The 27,358-nt window shown below is 37.0% G+C and overlaps 1 protein-coding gene across 2 annotated transcripts in view; it reads left to right on the forward strand.

The window, feature by feature from the left end:
• The window catches only part of edil3a (EGF-like repeats and discoidin I-like domains 3a), a 104,149-nt gene extending 77,796 nt beyond the window's left edge, over positions 1-26,353 (forward strand). For both annotated transcript variants that reach the window (XM_017427914.2, XM_017427913.2), the window contains 2 exons: positions 16,517-16,672; positions 25,839-26,353. In XM_017427914.2, coding sequence (XP_017283403.1) covers positions 16,517-16,672; positions 25,839-25,988 — 306 coding nt within the window. In that variant the 3' untranslated portion in view covers positions 25,989-26,353. The remainder of the gene's footprint in view (positions 1-16,516; positions 16,673-25,838) is intronic.
• Positions 26,354-27,358: the final 1,005 nt, after the last annotated feature.

Consider the following 27,358-nt stretch of genomic DNA (forward strand, 5'->3'; position numbering starts at 1 on the left):
AAATAAATTATATTTGCTGTTTATTTCCATGCAAGTCTCTTTAAATGCCTCTGTTGGCAGTTTGGTTAGCTTTGGCTCCAGTACAGGCTGAAACCACACAATCTAATTTGTTTTCATTACAGTAATTTATGGCTGAACACGTTTCTTGAAAACGACAATGCATGTCTCTAAAGTGGATGTTTGCATCTCATTGTTTCTGTTAACAGTATAGGAATTTTATACATGCTGATGGTGTTTAAGATATATATATATCAAATCAGACTCCATTATGCACAGACCCCACTCACATACAGCCTCATTTTGGATTTTGTTTTCCCTGATGAACAGCAGTAAACACTCTTTAATTCTTAAAGTTTAAAGTCAAAACCCACATCTTGCTTTAAGCTGTAAAAGTGATAGCATATAAGACATATAAGAAGTTGTAGATCATCTTCATGGGGAATTAAGGGTTGAAGTGATTTCTTCGATTTCGCTGGGCGCTTTTGTCCATGTGCACTTTCCAGCAGTCTGCATAGCAGTGACGCACTAGTCCTATTGATTCATCCAGGCGTTATTGAATTTGCTGGGTCTTGATTCAAGCACTTCGTTATAATAATTATTACACTTAAAGCATTTTTAGAGGGTTTGAAGGGATGTGTGTTGGGGGGGGGTACTTAGGCAGGCTCCATCCACGACATGAAGCTCGGCTGAGCAAAATTGATTGCACTGGGTAGAGAAAAACTTGCAGTCTCATATTACATGCTGCGCTGGCAGGAAAGTGGAGATGCTATACAGATGCAGTGAGAAAATCAATGGCTTCCATTTCCAAGGACCGTGTCGGCGAACACAGACATATATGATTTCTGGGTATTAAAAAGTTTGCATTGAGAGTTATATTTCACCGAGTGCTGTTTCACATTTGTTTTGACAGGGTTGCATCAACTGAGTAGCTTGTACATTTAGGTATTATCTTATGTTCATTTGATGAAATGCTTCATTACTTGTCTTCTTACTGGTTGCCATGGCAATAAATTGATCCTCTGCAGCAGTCCTGAATGACTTAAGGCATCACAGGCTAATGGAATTAATCAGCCTAAATGATGAAATAAGTATTCCTATTAATCAAGACAGATGCTCTGCAGTGGAGAGGAAGTACGATTTTTTTTTTAACATCAAAAAATTAATACAGACTCCTTGATGTATAAAATTGGGAAAAATGATTTGTAAACAGAAATAAGAAAATTGTTCATTTTACTTTTACAGTGAATGCTTCTTCCAAAATGCCTTTTTTTCCTCCTCAGTCTAGTTTGATTACGATGTTTACATCTGCAGATTAAAAATGCAATAACTGGATCCCTTCATTGTAGATCAAAACGAAAACACAAAGACCTGGTCGTTTTGGCAATCATCCAAGCTAAAGGTTTTCTGGCCTAGCAAGAGATACAATTTCCACAGAGGGAGTCTGAAACAGAACCTTCCAAGATGTTTTCACAAGGCGGACCAGCACTCTCAGACTGAGCTGCCAAATGTTCCAGCTGGCATAAACTGATTACTCAATTATGTAACTTAACAGGTCTACACAGCAAAGAGAAATTGCTGGAGAAACGGCAGATAGTTACCAGTTTCGCAGTGCTCTTGTTAATGCAACAAAGGTTTTAACAAGTATTCCTGATGGCTGCAATGAGTTCTGTGGTGGCTAGACAAATAAACGAGGCTAGGACGAATCTCATCGTATCCCCTCTTCTCAAATTTCTCATGTTTGTCTATAATGTTTTGTTCTGAAGTCTCAAAATGAAATCTAGAACAGCCACACACAGAGATACATACTAAAGCCTTAATAAATTAGGATTTAATAGTTAAAAATTTAGTATCAAGTTGTATTTTGCTGTGAGAACAGGTCCAATCAAAATTTTGGCTTAACAATTTAGCAAATTTACACAGAGTTAGTTTTTTTTTTTTTTTTTTGCCCTCACAGAAATGTTGTCTGGTTATGTTTTAAGCTGTGTTCAGATATAAACAGGTTAAGGAGCTATAATTTAGTTTATAAAGAAGATACCCTGTAAATATGTTGTTTTATTTGTACAAATATTGCTGTCAGGTAAGACAAAGCATCTTATTTTTAAATTTCCAGTGATAGAAAGAGAAAGCTCAGTAATGTTGTGTTCTGGAGAAAAAAATTGAAATGTTTTGGGTTTTTTTTTCTTGTGAATTCATTATGAATGCACTATCAAATTTTCAAATCCACAGAAACATAACATAAACTACATGTATAAATCTTAAAGATAAATAGGAATGAGCCAAAATTGCCATCAACACGGCAGACATTTTCAAATGTTCAAAAATTGGAATCAGCTCTTAAATCTCCAGCCGATGCATTTTTATGGCAGCTGTTCAGTGCTGTATTATTCTAAGGTATGTGGTTGTGTAGGCTTAGCCATGTGTAAACATTAATAGTGTAAAACGCATGACATTATCTACAACTTGGCAAACTTTGTCACAAGTCACAAAAGTTACAATGCAGCACTCTATCATAATTCCTTACTTGTGGTTCATTTGTCTTCTCTTGTCTCTGAGGTTTCACACCCAATTATCTCCTTAAAGTGATAAATGCGTGTTTTGTGAGAAGCATCCAGATAATCACCTCTGCCTTTGATGATGGCAAATGAGCTTGTGTGAAAGCTTGGAAGAAAACTACACTTTTCCCAAATGCAAATTTGCTAATATCTTAGATACAGAAAGCAGCCACTGCTGTAAGTCATTGCACACCTTACCTTATGCTATAAATTGACATGTACTGTGGGATTACATCTTTAGTCATTTACAGTATTTTTTATCCTCAGCTCATTTTTACACAGTGATCCTTGCATCAGAGGCAATAATCAGATTGTGAGATGGAAATTTGGGGCTTTTATGCTTTTGGTGATTAAACATGTTCCACCTAAATGAACAAATATATGATATTTACACTAAACTAGAGAGATTTTCCAAAATTCTGTTTGTGCTTTTCAGTTTTTCATACAAATGGCGATTTAAAAAAAAAGTCTGAGCAGTAAATTCAAAGAATCATCGAAACGTGACTCATTGTGGACCAACATTTGCAGAGCACACATAATTAGAGTGCTATCACTGTAGATGTTTACTCAGGCAGGTGCTCTGAGGTAAAAAAAAAAAAAAAAAAAAAAATTAAAATGGCAGTGTAGCAGGTATGGTAATGCATACACGTGGGGATAAAACTGTTTCTCTGCTGGAGCACACAGGACCAAGAAGAAAGCACAGTGGGGGACTATAAACAAAGACAGGGAAACAAAGTGAAGAGACACGAGTTAAGCAACCTGTCACAGCCCCAGCTGCGATTTCACCGAAGCACTCATCAGGCTTCTGCTCCTGTTATTACCCATCAAACACTAGTTTCTCTGTATTCATTTCTTCATTTCCAGGATCTTAGTTTGTCTTTCTAGGTGACATCCTATAGTGTCACAAAGCCATATTCATCCTGTGCCTTTTTTTTTATCTTGTCTCATATATAATGTGTATATGATTTCATACTAATGTGTTGGTAATCATCTGGACTGAACATGATAGTCACGGTGCATCGTTTTGACAAAGATGTGATGATTAACATCCCAAATGCTCAACTGACGCACTCTATTGGTCGTAGGAGTGAAAAATATAAATATCATGTAGGAACAATAAATGAAACCATTGCAAAAGTGCCAGTTTTGGTGGCAGAAGTTAGCAATTCTCAGAACACATTACAGCTGCATGACAGAATCAGGTTGGAGCCATTTGTTTCTGGCCGTAGGCTAAATGTGTCTGTGCAGTGAATGGTCTCTAGAGATGATGAATCCCACCAAGATGATAGCTAAATCACTGAATACAGTTTTTTAAGTAAGTTTTTGGCTTACCAAAAAAAAAAAAAGATATGTTAGGTGATATGTTTCACAGATTATATCTGGAAGACAAACCACCAGGTTCCTATGCAGTCTTGAAAAGTATGACATTATGAAATGTGTTTTTGGTATTGTCAAGTCTACAGATAAAAACTACAGAGTATGAAAAATATTAGTGTTTTTAGACTCTTGAATTTAATTTTTTTGGCTTATGAGAGTGGTCTCCCATTTATTAGAGGAATATTGTTTTTGTTATTAAATCAATGACCAACAGGACACTCAGCGTCTAAGGTAAGGATAGGGGTAACACTAAGAAACATGATTCAGCCTTTAAGTAGGAGTAACAATTTAGGTTTAATAATATTTTTTCTAGCTAAATAAAACTGTCATTTTTTTGTTAATATTTTTTTTCAAGTAAATCACATTATTACCTTAATGTTCCAAATAAAGTTATTTGGGATAGAAGTCTGAAAGAGGACTTAGACCCCTTTATTACTTTGTGTCATCCAGAGATCAAAAAAAGACATTTAAACCTGGATAGAAAATTCTTTCCAGCACTTTGAACTCAGCAGGAAAGTATAATCATGGCAACAACCAATGAGTTTATGTGGCTTGACTGAGTGAAGCCATTTTCTTTCTTGTCTGCTTCATGTGGTAAAGGCTTGTATAAAACAGTGCTGTGAAATCCACTTGAAAAAAAAGCAGCAGTTTAGACTGGGGAGCCAGAGAATTATGGGAACTCAAAACCAAAACAGTCTAGGAAACGGCTGCAGTTAAACGAACGAGACCGTAAAAGCCAGAGCAGGACACGGTCAGGACAGCTGAAGTCTGCTTTACAGATGAAGAAGATTTATTCAACATACAGTTTTTAAACAGCCTTATTAAAGGATATATGGCTTTTAATGTGTTGTGGAGTTCATGACATTTCAAACAATAAAAATGTAAATGAAAATGGCATTTTGTAAATGTTTATTTATATATATATTTTCATGATACATATCAGGTAGTACCTGGAATCTTACAATCATTTTTTGTCTTCAGCTCAAACATACAGCATCATTCAGTTATTTATTTCCTGTATAGGATTCAACCTTTGGGGATTTAGGGGGCTTGACTCTATTCCACTTGAAAAAGATGTGTATTCCCTGAACATCCAAGTCCATCATAATGCTGACAGAGAAAGAAACAAGCACTCATTGTGTCATACATTTCTTATGATTTTGGAGGAGGGAAAAATACTTAAAATTATTATTAATATTCCCATTTGGAGATAGGGCCAGTTTGAAAACAGCAAATCAATTGTTCAACTTTTTATTGTCTTATACTTGATACAGAATATTGCTGTGAATTAAAAGAGCCTAAAATATTTTACTGCTGAAGTACAAACCAGCTTTTTATTTTTTTTTCTTTTATTGATATTTCACAAAGTGCATTGTTTCTTGTGGCTTGAAGGCTCGAAGCAACAATAAATGGACCTGATGCAAGATTAGTTTCTGCTCAGTTCCTGTGACCTTGCATTTGATGAAATAAACCTGTGTTTCTAATTTTAGCAGTTTAGTCAGTCACAGGTTTCTAATCAAATCACTATTTTTAATACAGAACTATATAATTGAACCTATAGAATTGGCTCTAAAATGATGTCATTTCTGTTAAGAAGAGAATGACTTTATTTTGTTTTATTAAAAACTCTGATGTCTTTTTACATTTTTATGTAAAGAGAGAGTGTCCTCTCTCAGTAAAAGTATTGTTGCATGGAAGGATTAAGGTGTGTTTGTGATCAACAGCAATAATGTGGTTTGATTTCAAGAACAAAAGACAAGACCTTTTCTTTCTGAAATCACAGAGAGAAGACATGTTCTGGAGAACTTTAAAAGGTGAACTGTCATGTGCGTCCTTTAAACCTAAATGTGTGCAATGTACAGAGGCTACACTCTCAAATGCTGCATTTTCACTGTCCTCATACTGTATTGATCAAAATTAGATGATTGCGTTTCTCCCTGCAGATGGGACCCGTTAACATTCCAACTGCATTCTTTATTTTACTGTCTGGGCAGCTTTTTATCATTATTTGTCCTACAATGCTTCACACACAAAAAAAACAACAAATCAATTTTAGGAGCACCCGTAGCTTCGCATACTTGCTGAACTAATTAAAGAAATAGAATGCCACAGGGCTAACATCTTTAAATGGTGTCTGTTGCAATCAGTGAGACGAACAGAACCATTTAACCACAAATGGAAGATAGCTTTAAAAATCATGAAAATATCTTCCATCTTCGCAGCCTTAAAGACTTAAAGTAGGTTGCAAAGAGGCAAGTTTTTAAAATGTGTGTAAACTACAGCAACGGGGTAGTTTTGGCAACATAGTCAGCAAAAAGAAACAGGGATCTGCACAAGAGTTTTAATACTAATAGCTATAATTCAGACATTGCTAGACAATGCTAGACATTACAGACTAGATCTTTAAAACTAAAAGTCTACCAGGTGTCAAAGGCACAATAACTAGATAAGGATTTGGAGCACTCATTTGGAGATATCAGCCAGCAGTGAAAAATATATTTGTGGTGTAAGGAGAATCATTGGAGAAACGAGTCAATGTGTTGATGAGACGTTTTAGCAAATGACTGCCAACATTGTGTTTACAGAACAGTAAAGTTTGCCCTAAAAGAAAACTAGAAATGGCCTTTTTATTAGTATTATTATTCAGAAAAAAAAAATCTAATGCCATCATGTTTTCCATCTAACAGGCATCTCACCAAGATAAAGCAACACTGATTTACAAAGACATCAGTGTATAACAAGGAGAGACAGAAATGAAAGGTTTCTGGATTTGAAGAAAAACTTAAAGCATATTGCTCCTTTTTGTGTGTCAAGCTGGATATGTAGCCAGATTGCTTCCTTAGTTACATACACAAGTGTTCAGACAGGATATTACCTGTTTAGTCTTGAAATAAATACTATTGGCTATCAATATCAAACGATTCTGGCTACAACATCCGAAGTGGAACCTCTCAAATCTTTGGGTAACTAATCCTCCTGTTTCAAATCAACATCACAACAGTAAGAGACGCAGGCAAAGTCCTTTTACTTTCACAAAATGCAACCAGGTGGGAAAGCAACACGTCTCAGATCAGAAAATAAATGGATTCTGTGTCTTGAAAGACTCAAGTTTGTGTGACTTGCACAAGCATGGCAATTCCCATTGATTAAAAACAGCAGCAATCCCACCAAACTAAATGAGAACTGCAATGATTTGGTCAAACTAATATCTCACAGAAAACTGAAACAGTAACTGCTGCTCTGTGTTGTAACAAAATACATTTGAGGGAAAAAAAATAGTACTTTTTGAAAAACACTTTCTCACACTCCCACACACTGTCAGTGCAACATAAAAACAAAAGTTGCTCATTCCTTGAATGAAGTGTGACTGTTTATGTGATATGATGTTATAACATTTTGCATATTTTACGGTTAGTTAGTTACATGATGATTCTTCAGATATGAGTACCTTCAAAGAAGACTCAGACATGTATGGATTGATTTAGAAATTGCTTTTATGAGGGTTGCCGAAGACAAGTACAACACTGTTGATCCTGACCAAATTTAGTCTCCTTGGAAACACGGAAACAACAAATAAAAACCTTGAAGTAGAAGAGTTTGGTGTAACATAAACTCCAACATCTTCCTAACCTCAAATAATGAGATGCTGCTGCTGATCCACTGCCTGCAGCCTACATCCCAACCTACTCTTTTCCTGCTCCTAGCGTTTACACTAAAAGGAATTCAACAGACATTTGGACAAGCACAGTAATTTTCTATTAACAGTTTACCAGGTCTAAGTTGCATTTATAAGTTAATAAAGGAACAATATCTACTGAATTCTCAAAATTTTTATCATGAATTGTACTTTCTTTCGTCTTGAACAAAATCTGCTGATACAAGTTTCGGAAGCCAGGACAACAGATGAACATGACTGCAAACCACTCTGCCAGCATTTTGTCTTGGCAGATGTGCCAGCTCAGTATCAGAGAGGCACAATCTAATTTGCAGCATGTAGCCATGAACAGTGTGGGTATAACTGTGAGACTTGGCAAGTTTATTATTTATTTATTCGTGTCTTTTTGATTGTTTGCTGTTTCATGATTGTTGACTCATTATCGAGCTTCTGTGAAAAAGAGCTTCTTGATGGGACTCTTCTGGTAGGCAAGCCAGTTAGACATTTAATGTTGGTGTGTTGGTTTAAAAATGTCCCCCAGCTCTTGCTGATTCAATCAGCTTGAGAACATTATCCAAGAACTTATGAAGAATCTTAGAAAAAAATCCATACTTGTTTTTTGTTGTTGTTGTTGTTTTTTATGAGGTGGGTGGGGGTGATGTAAATTTCATTAAAGGAATTATCGCCAGAGCCTCATTTTAATCCAGCCCAATATGGCTCTTTCTTTTCTCCATTTTGTTCTGTTTCCCTGCAGCTAGTATGCTGATTCAATTAGCATCCGAATGAAGTTCCAAAAGGGAACATCTGCTTTTCTCTTTCAATTGGGTGATTTTAGCTTTCCTTCCCTCCAACCCTTACATGTGCAAGTCTGGAATGTCTATAAAGCAACTCCTTTGTTTTCATTATCCAAAAAGGCATCATGCCCTCCAACACCACAACCTGATCTCCATCTCTCTCTATCTATCCCTGTTCCCCACCTCCCTCCCTCCGCCCCCAAGCTAACGCAGGCTGCATTTATCTGTTTTATCTTGGGATGATTGATCCAAAAGTCTGTAGCAGTGCCTGCTGTAATCGCAGGATCTGCAGGAACTGTCAGAGGTAAATGCGCCAGATCTTGAATCAGTGTAACAGAGCCCGGGTCCAGGATGTTGTGCATGCGTGTTTTTGGTTTAAAGGTGTGTTGAAGCAATGTTCAGACAACCGGTGTATCCTACACTCATATCCATTTAAAACGTCTCTGTGTTGTTTACCCAGAGGAGAATGTGTTGAACTTGTTTCAGAATAGTTCAAAGTTAAGCACTGGATGAAAAAAAATATTGGGGAAACTTGTAAAAATGAAACTACTGAAAAATAACATTGAGGTCATTTCTGAACATAAGTGGCCTCTTCAGTTTAGCAGGTATCTTGCATTTGAAACTTGTGTCATCATTGTAAGAAATAGAAAAAAAACATACTTGAAACCTTATTCATTTTTACACTCGTTTTTATTTAATCCACAGCTGGTGTCCTTTCCTGCTTTGAGATGCACATATTTAAATTCAAATCAGATCTCACACTGAGACAGATGACTTCAGATTTTTTATCAGTGACTGAGAGTCCATCAGACTTCTTGCACAGTGAGCATTAAACAGAGTGTGAAAGTGTCTAGTCTGCTGTCAAGGACATTTTTACGCATATGAATCCGACTACTCCTCTTCACTCATACTGACACTGGAAGCACTTAACTCGTTCTACTGATGTCGCTCCTCTTGGTGTAAATGATAAAGACCTCTGTGGTTGTTTTTTTGCTTGTTTTCTTTTCTTTTCTTTGCCATTTTCATTTCCTTTCTTTGGTTTCTGCAACCTTTCAGACTGAACTTGACATGCTGTAGATAGACTCCATCTGTTTTATATATGTGTGCTCTAAGGATCTTGTTAGAGACATGTCCAGGCAGTAAAATTAACAATTTAAAACTTCCTTTGTTGTAAATAACGCACAACAAAATATTTGTGAATTGTACCAAACTTTATGTACACTGTCTTTTCACTGTTAGAACAGGTTAGAATAAACACATTTGAATACACAAGGAATAAACAAGTCTGAAACTATGACTGAAAGGCACTGTTCCAGTGCCTATTTAGGCTATTCTTCTGCTTTGATAAAATCATGAATTGTATAAACACTAGTTGTGCTATGATTTAGACTGTGTATTTGTACAATAGTCACTGAATTACAAAGTTAGAAGCAACAACATTAACTTTTTTTCTCTTCTTAGCAACTAAATCAGAAGGAATGGTGGTTCTCTGGAAACTGCAGACAGTTGTATGCCACAATTTCTGACAATGACAAGTTCTTGACAAAAATACTTGATTATGATTGACTGCAATACTAAGATTGACCTGCCATGTGTCAGGCAGACTAGGAAAATAAAGTTTTCTTTACTGACTGACTCTGTTTGTTTGGTCACTTTCAGAATGTCCATAAACTCAGTGAAAGTTAACTTGTTCACCTGGATGGTGTGTGTTTATTACTATTGGAGATTGTGCCAACAAGACAGTTTTATTGTCTCCCATTGCACAAGGTCAATACTGCACGCTTGCAAGAAGCTGATTCTGAGCTGATCAAAAGTAAAAAAAAGAGGTCTCTCAGTTGAGAGACCTTGGTCTCACATAGAAGAACTGATAATATTTGTTCAGAAAGCCAAAGATTTTTCACCATGTGCAGCGTTTTTTTTTTTTTAAAGTCACCCACCAACTCTAGTCTTAGGCCTGATTCATGGTTCTTTTTGTTGTTCTATTATAAGCTTGACCACAAAACCTGTGTGATGTCAATTTTATCATCTTTATCCATCTGCTACCTTACATCTGCTCTTTTAGTGGAGTAGGCGTATGCAAAACGGCATTAAATTTTATCTGGGAAACCACAAACATTATTGTCTTTGTCCTGTCTTTTGAATAGACAGTTGACAAACCGGTGCATTATCATCACCTATCAAGTTGTAGTCAAAACTGTTGGGCCCTGAGTGGAACGCTGGGATGCAGCTGATGCAAAATTGTATGAATCTGAGTGTGTGTGCGCATCTACTTGTTCCCCGTGGCTCACATAGGGGAACATAGAGAAGCATGCCAAGGCTCTAAGAGTCTAAAGTAAACAGGGAAAGCAAGGTTTTTTGCTACTTAAAGACAGGCCCAATTGCCCTGATTGGTTCACTTTGTACTTTAACTGTTTTGGTCACGTCATACCCAGACTTTTATGGGCACAAAAGCACACACCTCTCCTGGGTCTCTTCATACCAGACTAGTTAGCCACCACAACATTGATAATTTAAAGTGATCTATTATTCTGTAAGTAGACTTTGGAAAATTCTGAGTTATGACTCTATCCTGAAAATGGTATGTTTATTTTGTTTGTCTAAAATAATTGATCAGAGGTTATAACAAACAATATTAATTCCAGGTAGTAAGTGGTTTAAAAGTTGGAATTGTGGCTAGGATATACTGGGTAAGGGGGATAAATCTGTCTGTTCATTATCAGTAAAGGCACAAAAGAGGTTACAAATTAGCAAATTGTACATTATTTACAATATTAAGCATTTAAGTAAGTACATGGATATGAAATAGTAACCACCTGGGTACAACATGGGGAAGAAACAAAGTGACCTGGAGTCTATTTTACTTGGTACAAAACCTCGTTATAATGCAAATTAAAGCAATTGCCTTTATGTCACTGCTTGACTAATTGTGTTTAGAAGATATCTCAAACAAGGCATATCATATAAAGGCACGTAAACATCAAATTTGACTTTATGGGGAATTTAAGAGTGTTTAGTATGTTGCATACATTTTCAGAGAACAGGTGTAAAAATTTACTTTAGCTCCAAATGTTCACAATTCTTCATGCAAATGTGCTGGTGAAAAGATTAGAGTGAAGAGAAGCAGGGAGAACGTGGGAGGATGTTTATTATAAGGTTGAATCCATGTATAACTGCTTGGCTTTCCAATCTGTGTTTGTCACCAGTTTGCAGTTTACTGTGAGTTATTGAGTTTTTCCTCCGTTTGTATCCCCAGCATTTGAACTGTAAGACGTGACTGTTGCAATTTACATCAAAATGACTCATTCTTGAACTGTGACAAAAGCAAATATCCTCATGGCAAGACAGCAAATGTCACATGATGATTTGTCTTTGAGGAAACAGCATTTGACATCTCGCACTCATCACTCGCAAGAGTGGCGTGTACAAGTAAAATAGGAAGAAAGGGGAAATGTTTAAGTTCATGCTGGAATGTTGTCAGTGCCATGCTGACCTGCCTATGATGCTTTCCCACTGTGACATTGCCTTTTCTATGCTGGATGCTCCAGGGCAACTTCAGACTGCCTACACACCTTCCCTGCGTGAAAGCTCAGCAGGCATTTATACCTTCTGACATCTTATCACCCCATGTGGGAAAACAGTGATCACAAAAAGTGTTAGAAAAGAGATTGACTCTATGCGATTGTGTGTGTCTGCGAGTTTTTTTGTTTTGTTTTTTTTTTCATGTCTGCAGAGAAATTCAAAAGAGGACGTAATGTTATTTTTCAAATACAGATCATGCACTGTGTGCTAATGCACGGAGCCTTTTAACTTGAAGACTGATTGCAAATCCTATATGACATGACAAATTACTGAGTGAGAAAGACAGTCTCAGAAACAAACAAAAAGATAAATCTCACAGTTTTGTAGACAAAGAAACAGCGGGAGAATGAAAAATGAAGTTCGCTGAGTATGTGGGTATGTGTGCAGATGGGATGAGTTATAAATTAACAGTGTAGCACAAGTCTTTCTCAAATACTGTAAACACAAATGCAACATTAGATGATAACTGTGTATCTTGATATTTTTGTTGCATTTAGTTAAAATAAATCTAAATAAGATGACTACAAAACAGTGACAGGGGTGTTTTATCAAACTAGCATCTAAAATGAAGATGTATATTCCTAAACAGGAAGTGTTTGCTTTGTATTTGTCAACCTGTAAATTGAGTCACACAGAAATCTTCATCATGTCTGCTTTAGTTTTCAAAATAAACAACTAAGAAGCACAAAATTCTTTAGACCTGAGTTCTTGGTTCTCTATTATTGTAATTTCGATGATATAGGCTTCATCAATCAGGAAACACAAGGTTATTGTAAAATTGTAAAGGGTGTTATTTGGTTTGCAAACTCAGTTTCGAAGTAGTAGTGTTGTTTGACTCCAAATGTGAATCAGCTGTAAAATGTACATTCAATGATTACTTGTTGAGAGTTAGAATTAGGCTAACTCATTTGAATCTTAACCTGACTGTTAAGAATTGCATGACTCAAGATTTACATTAGGTCTGTTTGACCATTTGATCTGTCTGTCAACCATTTGTCTAATTGTTGTCTGTCTGCAGCTTCATTCTTCATTTTGGAAACTATTTTAGGCGTGATTTTTCTTTTAAGGAGCATGACAAACAGATTAAATTTACACATAATAGTGTGCTTGTGGCAAAAGCTGATAACCCAAGGAAAAGTTCAAATAAATAGGACACATTTGGGCCAAACTTTGGTCTTTTAAAACAGTGCAAAATTAGTTTGTGTTAAACTTTATGGTTTAACAGTTATACTCTGTTAAAAACCCGGTAAAATGCAGGACCTGCAATATCCTGACCCTCTAGCACGTTTAAACAACTGATTGTGTTATTCATGAACTGAAAGTATTGGCAGCCTGCATACAGCTGACTCTGGTGCAGAAAAGTGTACGTTTGACTGATCAACTGAAAAGCCTACATTAGCTCTTATGCTGGTTTTAGTGGGTAAATGACTATGGATAATGACTGCTGCGTAAAACCATGAGAATGTCGGGGATTTCAATGTAGGATTAAAAGAATAGACCTTATATAGGTTTATGAAAGCTTCCCGTGGTGAGAATAGCATTGAAATATGGTGTTTTCACCCTCTTACTGTGGCTTTAGGTTTTAATGATTGCCGCCCTGATGTGGGGTTGATGAACCATAACACTGTCTTCCTTATTTCTCTGCCAGTTGTGTGAACGTATCTCTGAATTCTGCCCTGTGAGCTATGAGCTACGTATATACAGAAAATATGCATTACACACACATTCCCTTTAGACTGTGAAGATTAAATGAATCCTCATCACCTTGGATAAAATCAGCACAGCTGGTGGGAGAATGTTAGTGTTATAGCTATATGTGCTGTGTTCATTTAAAAAAAAAGAAAAGAAACTTGGCCTGCTTCGGGTTTTTCAATGACACCTATAGCTGCATTAATCTTTCTATACAGCAGTGGCAGAGCCACTTCAAATAGAGACATTAAATTGATACACTAAGTCTTGCCCTAATAAGCAGCAGAGAAGCAAAAAGTGTTTGGCAGAAGTGCAGCAACGTACAAATAACCAATCAGCCCTATCTCCCATTTGTATGTACTGCCTTGCTTTAGGTAAAACTAGATTAGAGCTAAAATAATCTTACCTTGTAATCTCAAAAACAAGAAGTGAAGCTGTGAAATGAATTCTTGTTTCATTTCTTTGGAACATCTCTGCCACAAGCGTTCAGAGATTGCTACAAAGTCTTCACACACTCCTAGTTTGTCTGGGTGAAAAGGCTCACGGAGGAGCGAGCGGGATTGAGGATGTGATGGAAGAAAGAACAGAAGGTGGGGGCCGGAGGAGAGACCTCGCTGTAACAAGCTTATCTCGCTCCCTAATTCAGTTTGGGCCATCAAAGTGTTGAGAGCAGGCGTCGCTAGGGGCGGTCGTATTTTTTGACCGCTACCTGTGACAGCAATTACAGGTTTCACTTCGAGCATGCCTTTTGTTTTTTTGTGGCAGACTTGACTGTCTGGGTAGAACAAGATTACCTCTGTGCTCTGCCACTGGAGCATAATCAAAGCCTCCCAATGTGAGGTGTCATGGCCCTCTGAATCAACTAAGCAACACCTGCCACCATTTCCTCCTTTCCCCTTTTATTCGAGGGGTTGGTGGTGACGTTGTTGTCATTGCAACTGATTGGTTGCTTTAATGTATTTAGATACATCATAGGAAAATAGTTCTGGCTGCTGCTAATGGTTAAACCAAAAATAAGCTGCCTGCTATGCACAAGTGGAAATGCATGCAGGATTTAAAACTTCATGAATAGTGAATTCATAACAGATGAAGCCTATATGTGCACGAAGCAGAATGTGCATAGATGCATACCTGTAACCACGGCAATTATAAAGTGTCCACACACAAACTTTTGTCCTACTTTTGGTAGCTTGGCTTTTCGCGAATAGAGAGCTGGGGTGTTTGATCCATTAAGGAGCCTTTGAAAGTGTCAAAAGTTTGCTTTTTGTGCCTGCATATATGCACAGTAAGATGTCAGCATTTAAGGGAGCCTCTATAATATCCAGGGAAACAATCCTTAATCTTCAAATTGGTGGCAGAGAAGCTCAGATGCACTGTTGAAACCCTATGAAAGACAAAGCCTCTTGAGTGACTTCATGTTTATATCACCAGTATGTTCCGGGGCTTTAAAACAGCCAACAAAGATGTCATGCGGTGTGCCAGGATTTACTGTGGTGTTCTGCCATATGTCAAGACCAAAACAGAGCCATAAATACCTCACACATTAGTATTTTTATCTAGTAGTTTTATCTACAAGAAGCACACCCTTTTTTGTGTTTTTATTTCAGGGCAGCATGACACAAAATATGCTGGCTTGTGACCAGGCCAATTATTTTGATGTATGGCAGCATTATATAGCGTACTCAGCAAAACAAGGGGGAAAAAAAGAATCTGTGCACTTACATTTCTCCCACGTGCCTCTAAATTTTCCTACTATCTACGTCAAAGCCAAAAAGAGGGCGAAATACATTTTTCATTTTGTGTAAGATGAGGCTGCTTTGATCAGTGTGATGACCAAGACAGTTTTACAGTAACATTTAAGCTGTTCATGTCATCAGGGTACATCATTAATTATTGAGAATTTATGGCCTGACAAGGTTATGAAACAGCACAAAAAGCACATTAGGATCAAATGGGAAGCCACGGACATTTCTTTATGTTTTAATGTCTGGCATTTTATTAGTAAGTATAAAACATTTGTTGTTTTACCTTCATGCTATTGGCATTTTTTCACTGTGTAGAAATGAGCATCAATAGTACACAGTCACTTCCTCTTAATGATGAGAGAAAAGGGAGCACGATGTATTTCATTTAACAAGACACTTGATCTTTATATTGTGAGCAATGCACCTCACTAAAATGTCCATGTTAGCTGGCAATGACTTCCACTTAACTCCTACTTTCTTTTGTTAGATACATTATTCATTTGACATTAACTTACTGCAAACCTACTTCAATATAAAAGCAGAATACTTTGTCCTTGTTGCAGAGACAGCTTTGTATTCTTGTCATCAAGCTGCTTTAGGGTAGAAACCGAACTTCATTTCTGTCTCAAAACAACTTCTTTTTGCACTTCTCTTTTACACTTTTCGAAATAAATAAAATACATAAATGAACACAAAAAAAAGGTTCATCTGTGTAGCAGTTTTATGTGTTCACTGTTGAGAAACTTTACTCAGTAAATTCTTTGCAACAAATGAGATCCTATTAAAAATTAACCCAAATGGAGCAGTGTGGCTCTCAGAAGCTGCTGCAGCGTGCAGTTTCTGTTTTTCTGAGACGAGGTCTTTGACTTAGCCTTGTTGTTCAATATTCTGTGAATAATTGAAACTGACTTGACTTGCACCCTGTGTCTTTATTCAGTAAATCTACCGCTGACGTCGAAAGAAAAATGATGCCGACTTTATTGTAGAAAAAAAGAGAAGAGGAAAAAAAAACTGAACACAGTTGACACTTTTTAACTTGCTGCATTTCTCAAGCGAGGAAATTGATCATTCTGCTTTGTTTGTTTCTCTTCCCCTCTGTTTATGTTCTTTTGCATTTTCATTTAGGTGGACCTGCTTTTGCCGACCAAGGTTACGGGTATCATCACCCAGGGAGCTAAAGACTTCGGGCATGTCCAGTTTGTTGGCTCATACAAAGTTGCTTACAGTAACGACGGAGAGCGGTGGAGTGTATATCAAGATCAGAAACAAGGAAAGGACAAGGCAAGTTGCTTTCACACTAAGTGTTGACTTTGCTTCTGCATATTAATGACCAGACTGTGTATTCAGGAAGCACATCTTCATTGATAGTTCCAAAATAAACATACAAACAGACTGAGGGATAAAATGCCTACGGGTGCTTTGAGAACATAAGGACTGAAATACATATCTGGAAAACAAAGGTAGGTATTGTCAGCAAAAAAAAGGAAAAAAAAGCATAAGATGGATGTGATTCTGAGGCAAACAAACATAAAGTGGAAACATCAAAAAAACAGATTTGAACTGTGAAGATGTCCAATTTGAAAGGTGTCTGCTCCTTTTTTTTTTCTACGTCCCCTTAACATCTTTCTTTATCTTTGGTTTAAACAGAACCTGCCTGGTCTGTTCTCTTTCCTCTGCTTGGTTCGAGATCAGATAAAACCCTGCTGTCAGCCTGGCCTGAGCTGTGCTGAAATTCTTGTTTACGGCTCTTCAACACAGTTTACATGTCCCTCACAAACGTCCATGACAGCAGAGATGGCGCGCAGCTGCCGCAGGCTCCCCTGATATGAGGAGATGTGCAGGCACAGGGTTTCTGCTGAAACCAAAGCCTCTTGTCTTTCATATGCTATTGGCAAGAGAGGTGGTGTTTGCCTTTCTCTCTCACTGTTATTAAAAGATAAGCCCTACTTTCTCCTTATGTAATGTTGATGTGCTGACTGCAGAAATCAAGAAGGAAAGTTTGCACTCTCCTATGTGATGTGCAGGTTTTTTTTTTTTTCGTTTTTGTTTTTTTGCTGTTTTTAATCTACAGTCTAATATCAGTTTCAATCTGCGTCTTAAATTTTCTTTCTGAATAATTCAGATCATACAGTAATCATCATTTTGTTAATTTGTGGAAACCGCATAAATAAATACATGAAAATTAAGTTTTCATGAAACTGTTTAAATGTGTAAAAGTTGCTCCACTTAATTGGAAGACTGGTGTTCATGCATAATTTTTTTTTTTTCTGGCGATCTGGAGAGATCTTTGCACAGATAACTCTGAGTAATTAGAAATAATGTATTCAAGTGGAGAAATGGCGTCATGCATGAGTGCCATCTCTTTTGTGGCTTGGCAACTGCTCATAAGAAGTTAAACAAGCACCCACATTTTTAAATTTTTTTTTTAAATTTAGTGGCATAAACTTGAGAAAAAACTAATTTGCATTCATTTTTTGATACCTGGTTACATAACTTAGCTGCAATTCCTGCCCCTTCACATTAAAAAAACTAAGCTAAAATGTACTTTCTTTGTCATAAAAATGTCTGCAGTGATTATGTTGCAACTTTAACTGCCATCAAAGACCTAAAGGAGCACTTTTTCGGGCCCATACCTCCCAACAGTTTGTGGACTTATCTTTGTTCTGTGTACACTGATGCCCAGAAATATGTTTTTCTACCTCTAAAGTTCAAGTTTGTTGCTTGATGATGTTATGACACTCATGAGAATCTCTGGCAGGGGGCCAAGGCGTGCTCAGCAGGATTTTCCATCAAGCAATCTGAGCTGTGAACACGGGATGCCCTCTGCATGCCTGGAGAAGCATTATCTGAAACAGCAGGAGAGGAAAGTACTGATGACATTCCAGGAAGTCATTATTTACATTTATTTATTTATTTATTCACAGACTCACTGTCTAACATTATATCAAACTAAACCTTTCCTGTTTTAGGTCAGTCTGGATTTCATTTTTTTATTTGCCAAATGTCCATAAATTGAAAGAGTGGATTTTTTTATATTTTATTTATTACTTTCTTTAAAATTCCAAGTTTACATACATAAAAATATTATGCTCTTAAGCAATTTGTGAAAGTCAAGCTGATGATGTTGCAGTTTTGTAAGCTTTTGATAAGTTAGCTGACATCATAGATAAGATATCAGGAAGGAGATGGGTTCTGTGTTCCTGAGATGTACGTGTCAACCCCAAAATACAAACAAAAGACCCTTTGAAGAGGCTAGCTGAAGCTAGACTGTACTGTACTGTACTGACCTGGGCTGAAAGGCTTCTCAGCAAGGAAGAAGCCGTTACTCTGAAAGCAACATAAAGAAGCCAGATTACAATTTGCAAATAAACAGGGACTGAGACCTTAATTTTTGGAGACATGTCTTGTGATCTGACGAAATCAGTTTCTATAACGATCATTGTTACATTTGGAGGACAAAGGAGGAAGCTTATAAGCCTGAGAACACTATCCCAACTGTGAAGTACGGGCGTGGCAGCATCATGTCGTGGATTGTGTTACTACAGGAGGGACTGATGCACTTCAGAAAATAGATGGCATCATGAGGAAACAATATTATCTGGAAATATTGAAGCAACATCCCAAGACAACAGGCAGGAAGTTAAAGCTTGGGTCAAATTGGTATTCTGAATGGACAATGACCCTAAGCAGACTACCAAAGCAGTTACAAAATCGTTCAAGGACAACAAAGTCAATGTTTTGGAGTGGCCATCACACAGCCCTGATCTCAGTCCCATAGAAAATGTGTGGGCAGAGCTGAAAAGACGCGTGCGAGCAAGCCACCCTACAAACCTATCTCAGTCCACCAGGTCTGCCAGGGAGAAAGGGGAAAAAAAATTCAGCAAACTATTGTGAGAAGCTTGTGGAAGGATAACCAAAACATTGAACCCAAGTCTTACAGTTTCAAGGCAATGCTACCAAATACTGAGAAAATATATGTAAACTTTTGACTGTGAAGAAAGTAATAAGAAATTCTCCCTCTCATAAGTTGGACATTTGGCAAATAGAAAGAATTTAATTTTGTGAATCCTTATTGACCTAAAACAGGAAAGGCTTAGTCTAATTTAATGTCAGTGTCCTTTTTATACAGTGCATGTAAACTTCTGCTCTCAAACTGTATGTTGCGCTCTGTGTTATAGTTTAATGCAAATCAGAACCTATGATACTCTGAGTAAGTGTGCTCTCTTAAAGAGGCCAGGCATGTTTAGCAAAACTTCTGAAAGACAAGTGGCTGTTTGAATGTATGGTTCTTCAAGGTGTTTTCCTCCTTCAGTCAGCTGAAGCAGCCATTAATGCTAGAGGACACATTATGCTGTTGGCCTCCCGAGGCTCCTCCTGGCATGCCACAGTGCTTGACTTGGCAGGGATATACTGCGAATGTGCGCGTGCCTGAGTGTCTGGCTCGAGCACAGAGGTGGAGGCTTGTAAGTATTCTTCTCAGCTTCCCCCTCCAGCTCCTGTGTGGCAGAGGCTTCAAGCAGTTAGATCTAGATTGAGAGAGGAGGCTCTCTTAGAATACAGATGTTGGCGAAGCAGGCCACAGCAGCATGCATAACATCCCTCTGCAAAAAAAAGAAAAAAAAATCTATAGAGTGGCTTGTTTGCCTTCTCTTTTACACGCAAATCCCATAAAACAACACTTGTAACTGAAACAACTCAGTCCACTATTTCAACATCCCATAATTCCTCCTATCGGCTAGCCGCACGCTTCCCATATGCACGTCGCTGTGGTGGCTGGTCGTGCACGAGTGTCAATATTTACACTGTCCGATGATGGGGGCAATCAAGCACAAAAGTAATCGATTTATGTTTAATAGTGTTTCACAGGTGGCGCGGGGTTAATTTGCCATTAGAGCCTTCTGTTCCCTCCAGCCCACAAGGTAACTGTTAGATAGCTATAAATACAATCATTGTGAGATTACTCTCTAATAGTCATATTTTGTTTTCTATGGTCCGGGAAAATATTAGCTGTAAGCCCCAGTGCCTCTCAGAATTGGAAAAACACTTCACAAGCTATTAAAAAGAAGCTGTTGTGAGTTTAATTGAGTGAAACTACCTTGTCTAAGCTGGCGTGCTGTTGTTGACCTTTCAATGATGACCCAGCTGAGTTTTTTTGGGGGGATATTTTTTTTCTGTTTTCACCACAGCCGGATCAGGCGGGATGAGGCCAGAGGGCAAAATACATCCAGGGAGCCTGATCCCCTGACCTGTGCAGCAGGTTTAAATAATAGAAAGCAGGCAGTGTTGTAACACCAGAGGAACACAAAGCCGGTCCTAGAAATACAGTATGTGCTTCTGAATCTACCAACCAGAGAATTCAGTAGCTGGGAGCTGAGATGTTACTCCTGAATCAGTCCGAGGACACGCAGTAGAGTTTAGATTTTTTTTTTTTCACTGAGCAGAAATGAGATAATAGTTATAGACTAGCATGCTGTGGATGAATTGGTTTAGTTGCTGTTTTGATGATATAAGTGTGTCACTATTTGAACTGTGAGAACTTGTGAGTACAGAAACATGAGTGTAGAAACTTGTCTCCTAAATTGTCGAATATTTGTTTATTTTGATAAAATTCACAAATATTGTTTATCTTGTAAACACATTTTCAAACATTCTTTTTTTTTCTTTTTCCAAAGAGTTCAGTTTCTTGAGAACCCCAGGAGCCTTTTAAAAACTGTTGGAGGCAGTTCTCCTGCATTTTTGTTTGTTTTGCTTTGTTTTGTTTGTTTGTTTTTCAGTAGCATTTATAGCTTATTGTACCAGTTTGGGATGGTTGAGTTGATCTGAAATTATTTATAAGTCTAAATAAACAACAGAAATTAAAATAATTAAGAAATTTGGTTCATTAATAAATCTGGAATTCTTTGAGATCTGTTAGCAACACAGTTCCAGAAATGGCCAAAACTGATTGAAGTTGAAGAAGCTATATTGGTTAATAACACATGGAGAAGTTTGATAAACGGATAGTTTCAAAATTTAACTTTCATGATATATTTAATCTTATTTATGTTATGTAAAGCACTCTGTCCTTTGCTCGCTCACACAGTGCTTTTTATTAGTATATGTACTCTGTCTGCCCCAGAATGTAACACTTCACACTGCAAGCACACACCGATGCATCCAGGATATGGAGGAAATGTGCTGCTAACGATCAGCTGTGTTGTTGTTCTTTTTTTATTATTATCGCTATCATTTGGAAAGCAAATGTTTATCCCACAATTTAAATTCATTGGCAAACAAAACATAGAGTAATAAGCATAATTACTTTTTTGGGAAAACTTAAAGTAATTTATGCACATTGGGTATTTCTTTTCTTGTATGGCAAAAACCCCTTGGCATAAAATAACATTTTCCTGCAGCTTTCGTGACGTTGGTTATGCTCTGCTTTTAAGAGCAGTTAAAAGCTTAGATGTAGATTATTACAAAGTGATTCAAAATGACATAGCTGATTCACTTTTTCCTGGCCCCAAAATTGTTATTAATAATCCAAGTTGTTTTTTGACAACTGCCATGACCTTACTCTTCCTTATTCTCATTATGTCTTCACATTGATATTCTTCATACATCCAGCTTAAAGTGTCCATGTTTAAAACATTGCATCTGAAACTGTTCGCTCTCCCAATGCTTTATTTTATACCATTCTAACATTGTATTCATGGCAATCTGGCATTTAACATATTGCTTATACTTGTCAAATATTTAAATAGGCAATGCTTTGTGAAGGCTGGCTTCTGTTTATGTTTATGTTATCAATTACCGATGCAAGTAATGTGATTGTGAAACCTGGCAGAGGCACTTCCAAACACATTTAAACACAAGCCTTAAGTGTTTGTTTTCTGAAATTGGGAGGGGTACTCAGCTGCTCCTGTTGCTTTTTGTTGCTGGTTCCTATTTTAAGAGCGTGACTTTTCATTATGAGACGCGATGATTAGTCAAAGAATGCTGCACTAAATGCCACGCTCCCCAGGAGATTGAGAGCTGTTTCCAGCCTACTTCCTGAACAAAACAGGCAAGGTCCAGTTGAGCTCACATTAATGAGGTTAGGGCACTGTCATGTGAACTCATTATCTGCATGTGAAGATGCTGGAGTCCCCTTTGTGATCCCAGTTATGAGTTAGTTGTGCAGGGGAACTTAAGACACCTGACTGACTGGTTTGAAGCTATATGGTGATTAGCAAAGGCCTAAAGGTAGTATCTCGCTGGACTGTAACAGTTGTAAACTAGTTGGTGATTCGAAATTATTTGAAAATAGGCAAATTCTTTGTTGCACTCTGGCTGAATTCTCAGTGTTTAGTACCATGTGACCACTGAGCTGTGTGGATTCATTTTGAGCAACCAACTTTTGAAAATGACGACCTATTTTTTTGCAAAATTGTACTCTAAGCCATCCACATCATTTCATTGCCCATCTCCACCCATATCATACCCACATCAGCTGCCTCCACGTTTATGATAGAGGACACTTTTGAAATGAAAATAGGCAGATTTGGATCAGTCTTCTTTATAATTATTTATCATCAGTGTGGTTTTAAGACCTAGACATTTGGGGCTGCAGCCTCGGATGTTTTCTGTCAGAGGAGAGCTCCTGTGCAGGTGTCAAAATACAGCTCCAGCTCTCTGGAGACGAATGGCGGATGCCCACGACAAAATTTAGACGGGGTTGATACACCCACAACAAGTCTATATTCAGAGAGAATTAGTTGCACAGATTTTCTGAAAAATGTTCAAAACATAGGTGACAGGTTTACGTGCCTCTGTGACTCACATGAGGAAATTGAAAACCACCCGCAAACATTTTGAGACGGTCTGGTGACTCCCTTGCAAATGCACTTCACCAATGAGTCTCCAAAAGCTGCAACCCAGTGAGATACTACCTAATGAAGCAATTTGAATCAGGTATTCACACAATAATCCAAACTGTTGTATTTATACACAATATGTAGCTTTTTTGTTCCTTTATTTATTTATCTTTCATAAATAGCTGCAATGAGAACTGAGTTTATGAAATGAAAACCAATTAAAATGTCAAACTAAAAATAGAACCATAGGTAAATTATCTAATAGAAAGTCAATTAGAGTTACTTTCTAATCTATTTTAAATATAACTTGCTGATTTTTATGGTCACTTCCAAAGGCATAAGTCAAATTTTTTTAACCGCACAAAGAAAACATTTGTTTTGCAATCTAAATTTTAACTGATTCAATATGCAGTTTGGGTCACTATATTTCTACAGAGGCACAGAGGTATCATACTATTTATATTCTGCATGTTGTTTTCAATTGACGCAACAAAGCTGGAAAGCATGTATCTAAAAAAAGAAGAGTGTCATATGATGATGTGTTGTTTATTTGTCTGGAGATACATACTTTGTGTGATAACAGTCTAAGCTCTGTGCTGCAGTATAGATGGGAAAGACAAGACAAGAAAGGTTTCACTGCAGCTGGAACATGATGAAAAAGATTGTAGGATAAAAAAAGGTGACCTGCAATCGTTGTCAACAGACATATAAGATAAAAAATATTGAAAATGTACACATCTTACATAGTTTCTCAGACTAAGAACAAAAACATGAAAAAAGCTTAAAAAAAACAATCAAATGTGATGTAGAAAGAACAACAAAAGTATGTTCATAGAAACTCGCACCCTTCTTTAAAGTAAACAGGTTTTATCGACGCTCACATCATTACATATTGCATTAATGACAATTGACTATAATTAACATAAAATAAGGTCAGGCTAAATTGGGCTAAGTTGGGCTTTCTAGCATAAAATACTGTACGTTATTTAACTACATAAGCTATTAAGGTATAATAAGGTATTAAGGTGCTATCTCTTGTGGCATTTTCTAAAAAAAAAAAACAGCCATATGCATGTATACATATGTAGCTTGGTTAAATTATTAAAAGCTGAACAATATGATTTTAAACAAACGTGATTTTCTTTTTGTGTTTTTCTTTTACCTTTTGTTAATACTTAAGTCGATGTAGACCCTATTGTGATTCAGGGTGGTTGTTCCTATTTTCATTATGTTAATCTTAAAAATGCACATTTTTTGAATTGCTACAATTCAAACATTTAAACTACTTTTTTTGTCTTTGTTTTGTTACTGGTGAATTTTTACACAATTGACAGCTTCAGTCAGAATATTCTCCATTATGTTTGACATTGTTGTACTTAACTAGTACAAAATGTACTCCTCTCCTTTTGTATATTTACTCCAACCACACAAAATCTAAACCACTGCTGTGCCAAATTCCCAATGTTCTTATGAATATTTCAAAGGAATTAACATAAAAAACTAAATATGTAAATCCCAGTTTTCAGCACCTGTTTGGATTTAACCAACTGACTTTTCCATTCCTCACAACACTGAATCCCATTACATTCCAATTACATGGACATAATGATAACAGTTTAATTGAAATGATCAGATCCTTCAATGAAGCGCTCCCTGTAGATGCATTTATTTCTAATTTACTTCTTCCTGCTGTCTAATAGGCACACAGAAAAGCATTTGGTAATCAACAATGGAGCATGACATAAAATACGTACTGTTCTTGTTTGGATGAGGTATTGTTGGTCAGTCTTTCAACTATTATTTCAGGGTTTGCAAAAGAAAATTATTATATTTGTTAAATAGAAACAAATATTTTGCATGCACTAAAATTTCTCTCAACAGCTCAAATAGGTATTTTTCTTAGTGAAATATAAAAATGGCTACATGATGAGTTAAGAATATGTTTGTCCAGTGTTCAAACTTATCTACAGCCCAATTTGTTTCATTTTTTATTTCTTTGAAAAAGTGAAGAAGCAGCAGGGGGTCTTTTATAACAACATTCCAAACATCTATCAAAGACTTTCTTTTATTATCAAGCTGAAAAAACATCAAATCAGGCTTTAAAATGGTGAGAAAACAAGACCAACCAAGGTGTTTGTTATTAACACAATTCAGTAAGAAGATGTAATGGCAGATGATGTTTGTGTCTCTAATTTTAAAGGTGGCGCTTCCAGCTGTGCCACTTTAACAATGTATAATTTTCTGCAGGAAGAAAACCACTGATGTGCACACTTGTGATGCATTAAGTATAATGGAGCTTATTGAATGTTATCAAGACAGGAGTGACTGAATTGAAGCGCTGATTGGCTGAGCTCCAGTCATCACCTGCTCAGGTCTTTAGGGCAACACAAACTGAAGCGAGATATGCACCAGGAATATTCTGACCAAGAATGAGATTTGTATTTTATGTGTCACTTGGAATTTGAGTCAAAACATGTTAGAGTCTCTAGATTGCTGAGACATTTCCAGTTTGAGAGTGTTCCCAATATATTTTAGCTAAACAAACCAAAATCTGTCTTTAGATCCGATGCTTTCTTTGGAAAGAATTAACTCCATGCTGTCATTTTTTCCAGGTATTCCAGGGCAACTTTGACAACGACACGCACAGAAAGAACGTGATAGATCCTCCCATCTACGCCCGGTTCATTCGGATCCTTCCCTGGTCGTGGTACGGCAGGATCACTTTGCGTGTAGAAATACTGGGATGCACAGAGGAAGAGTGAAGTCCTTTCCTCCATTTCCTTTTTCTTTCTCTTTTTTTTTTTTGTTGTTGGGCCACCATCCCCTGTCCTTTGGGATACTGGAGTATTATCATGCAGTTCTTCAGAAATAAAAACTGTTCAACCTGTAAAAAGAAATTGATTTCCAATGGATTTTTTCAAGAATAAGTGTTTAGTTGTGGTGGGTTTCCTGTTAGTTCTTTGGTACACTAATTTAAAACCTGCCCCCGGTCCACTCTTGTCTTTCAGTTTCCTATTTAAACCGTGATCTTTGTCTTTTTATTCTTCTCAAGGTCGGCCATCCTCTTTGGAATGAACTTCTGTAAATTTTATGGGTGGGTTGGAGCCGGGGGTGGGGGAGTCTAAACAGGGGGTTGAGGGTGGGGGTGGGGTCTCACTGTGGTTTTAACTTGTTGCCATGGAAGCTATTGTACAGTGTCACTTTTTAACAAAGATGTGAAACCTGTCTGTCGTGCTTCACTGGACATTATTAACTGACTTCATATCATAAATAAACCGTCTAAGTATGTAGAGATAACGCTATCATATTCTGTTTTTGATCTGATAATTACACCCCCTTAAGCCATGGTTTTACTCAAAGGGACACTGACATTGCAGCATCTATCAAAACACTATTAATTCTCCTGTATTATATGTAAAAGACTAAGAAACTGCATGGTGCGTGAATTATAAATGTATATTATGACAAATCATTTAAAGCCTCCAGCCCTGAGAGTAAATAGCTTTGAATTGGGGACCTATTTTTATGTGCATTTTTAAATAGTTGCCACACACGTCTGAAGCTTACGGGAGATGAGGGAAATGTGAGACGAATAGACAAACACTGCAGGTGAACGTGTCACTGCAGCACAGACAACGAGGCTTTATTTAACTGCAATGTTTTCTTTCTCCGTTTCCAGTTTTTTATTTGCAGCTCTGATTATACTTTTTCTAAAATGTATTTGTTTATGCTTGTTACATTTTGTGATATTCCCCCCTCCCCCCTTTTCAGCAGTCAGATTCATAAAAATCTGTGTTTGGTGTCCTCGTGTTGTCTTGTTGATCGAAGTGAAATCAATGAAAAAGCTCAGGATAGATGTCATTCATAATAACCCACAACGTGTAATGTTTGGGCACTTATATTAAAGGTAACGTTCACTGAAAATATCAAATGAGTAAAAGAAAATATTAAAATCATTCATGTGCTGTATGCATAGGCCAATTATTTAACATGTTTTTGAATATGGGATATGATCAACAATACCACCAAGTTATTTAGCTTATTTTCAAGAAACAACAAGCGTTGACTGCATTTATGACTCAATCCCAAAACTACAATGATCATGACTCTTGAAAATCATACTGAGCTCTGA

This window comes from Kryptolebias marmoratus, linkage group LG1 (genome assembly GCF_001649575.2).
Source record: "Kryptolebias marmoratus isolate JLee-2015 linkage group LG1, ASM164957v2, whole genome shotgun sequence".
Lineage (NCBI taxonomy): Eukaryota > Metazoa > Chordata > Actinopteri > Cyprinodontiformes > Rivulidae > Kryptolebias > Kryptolebias marmoratus.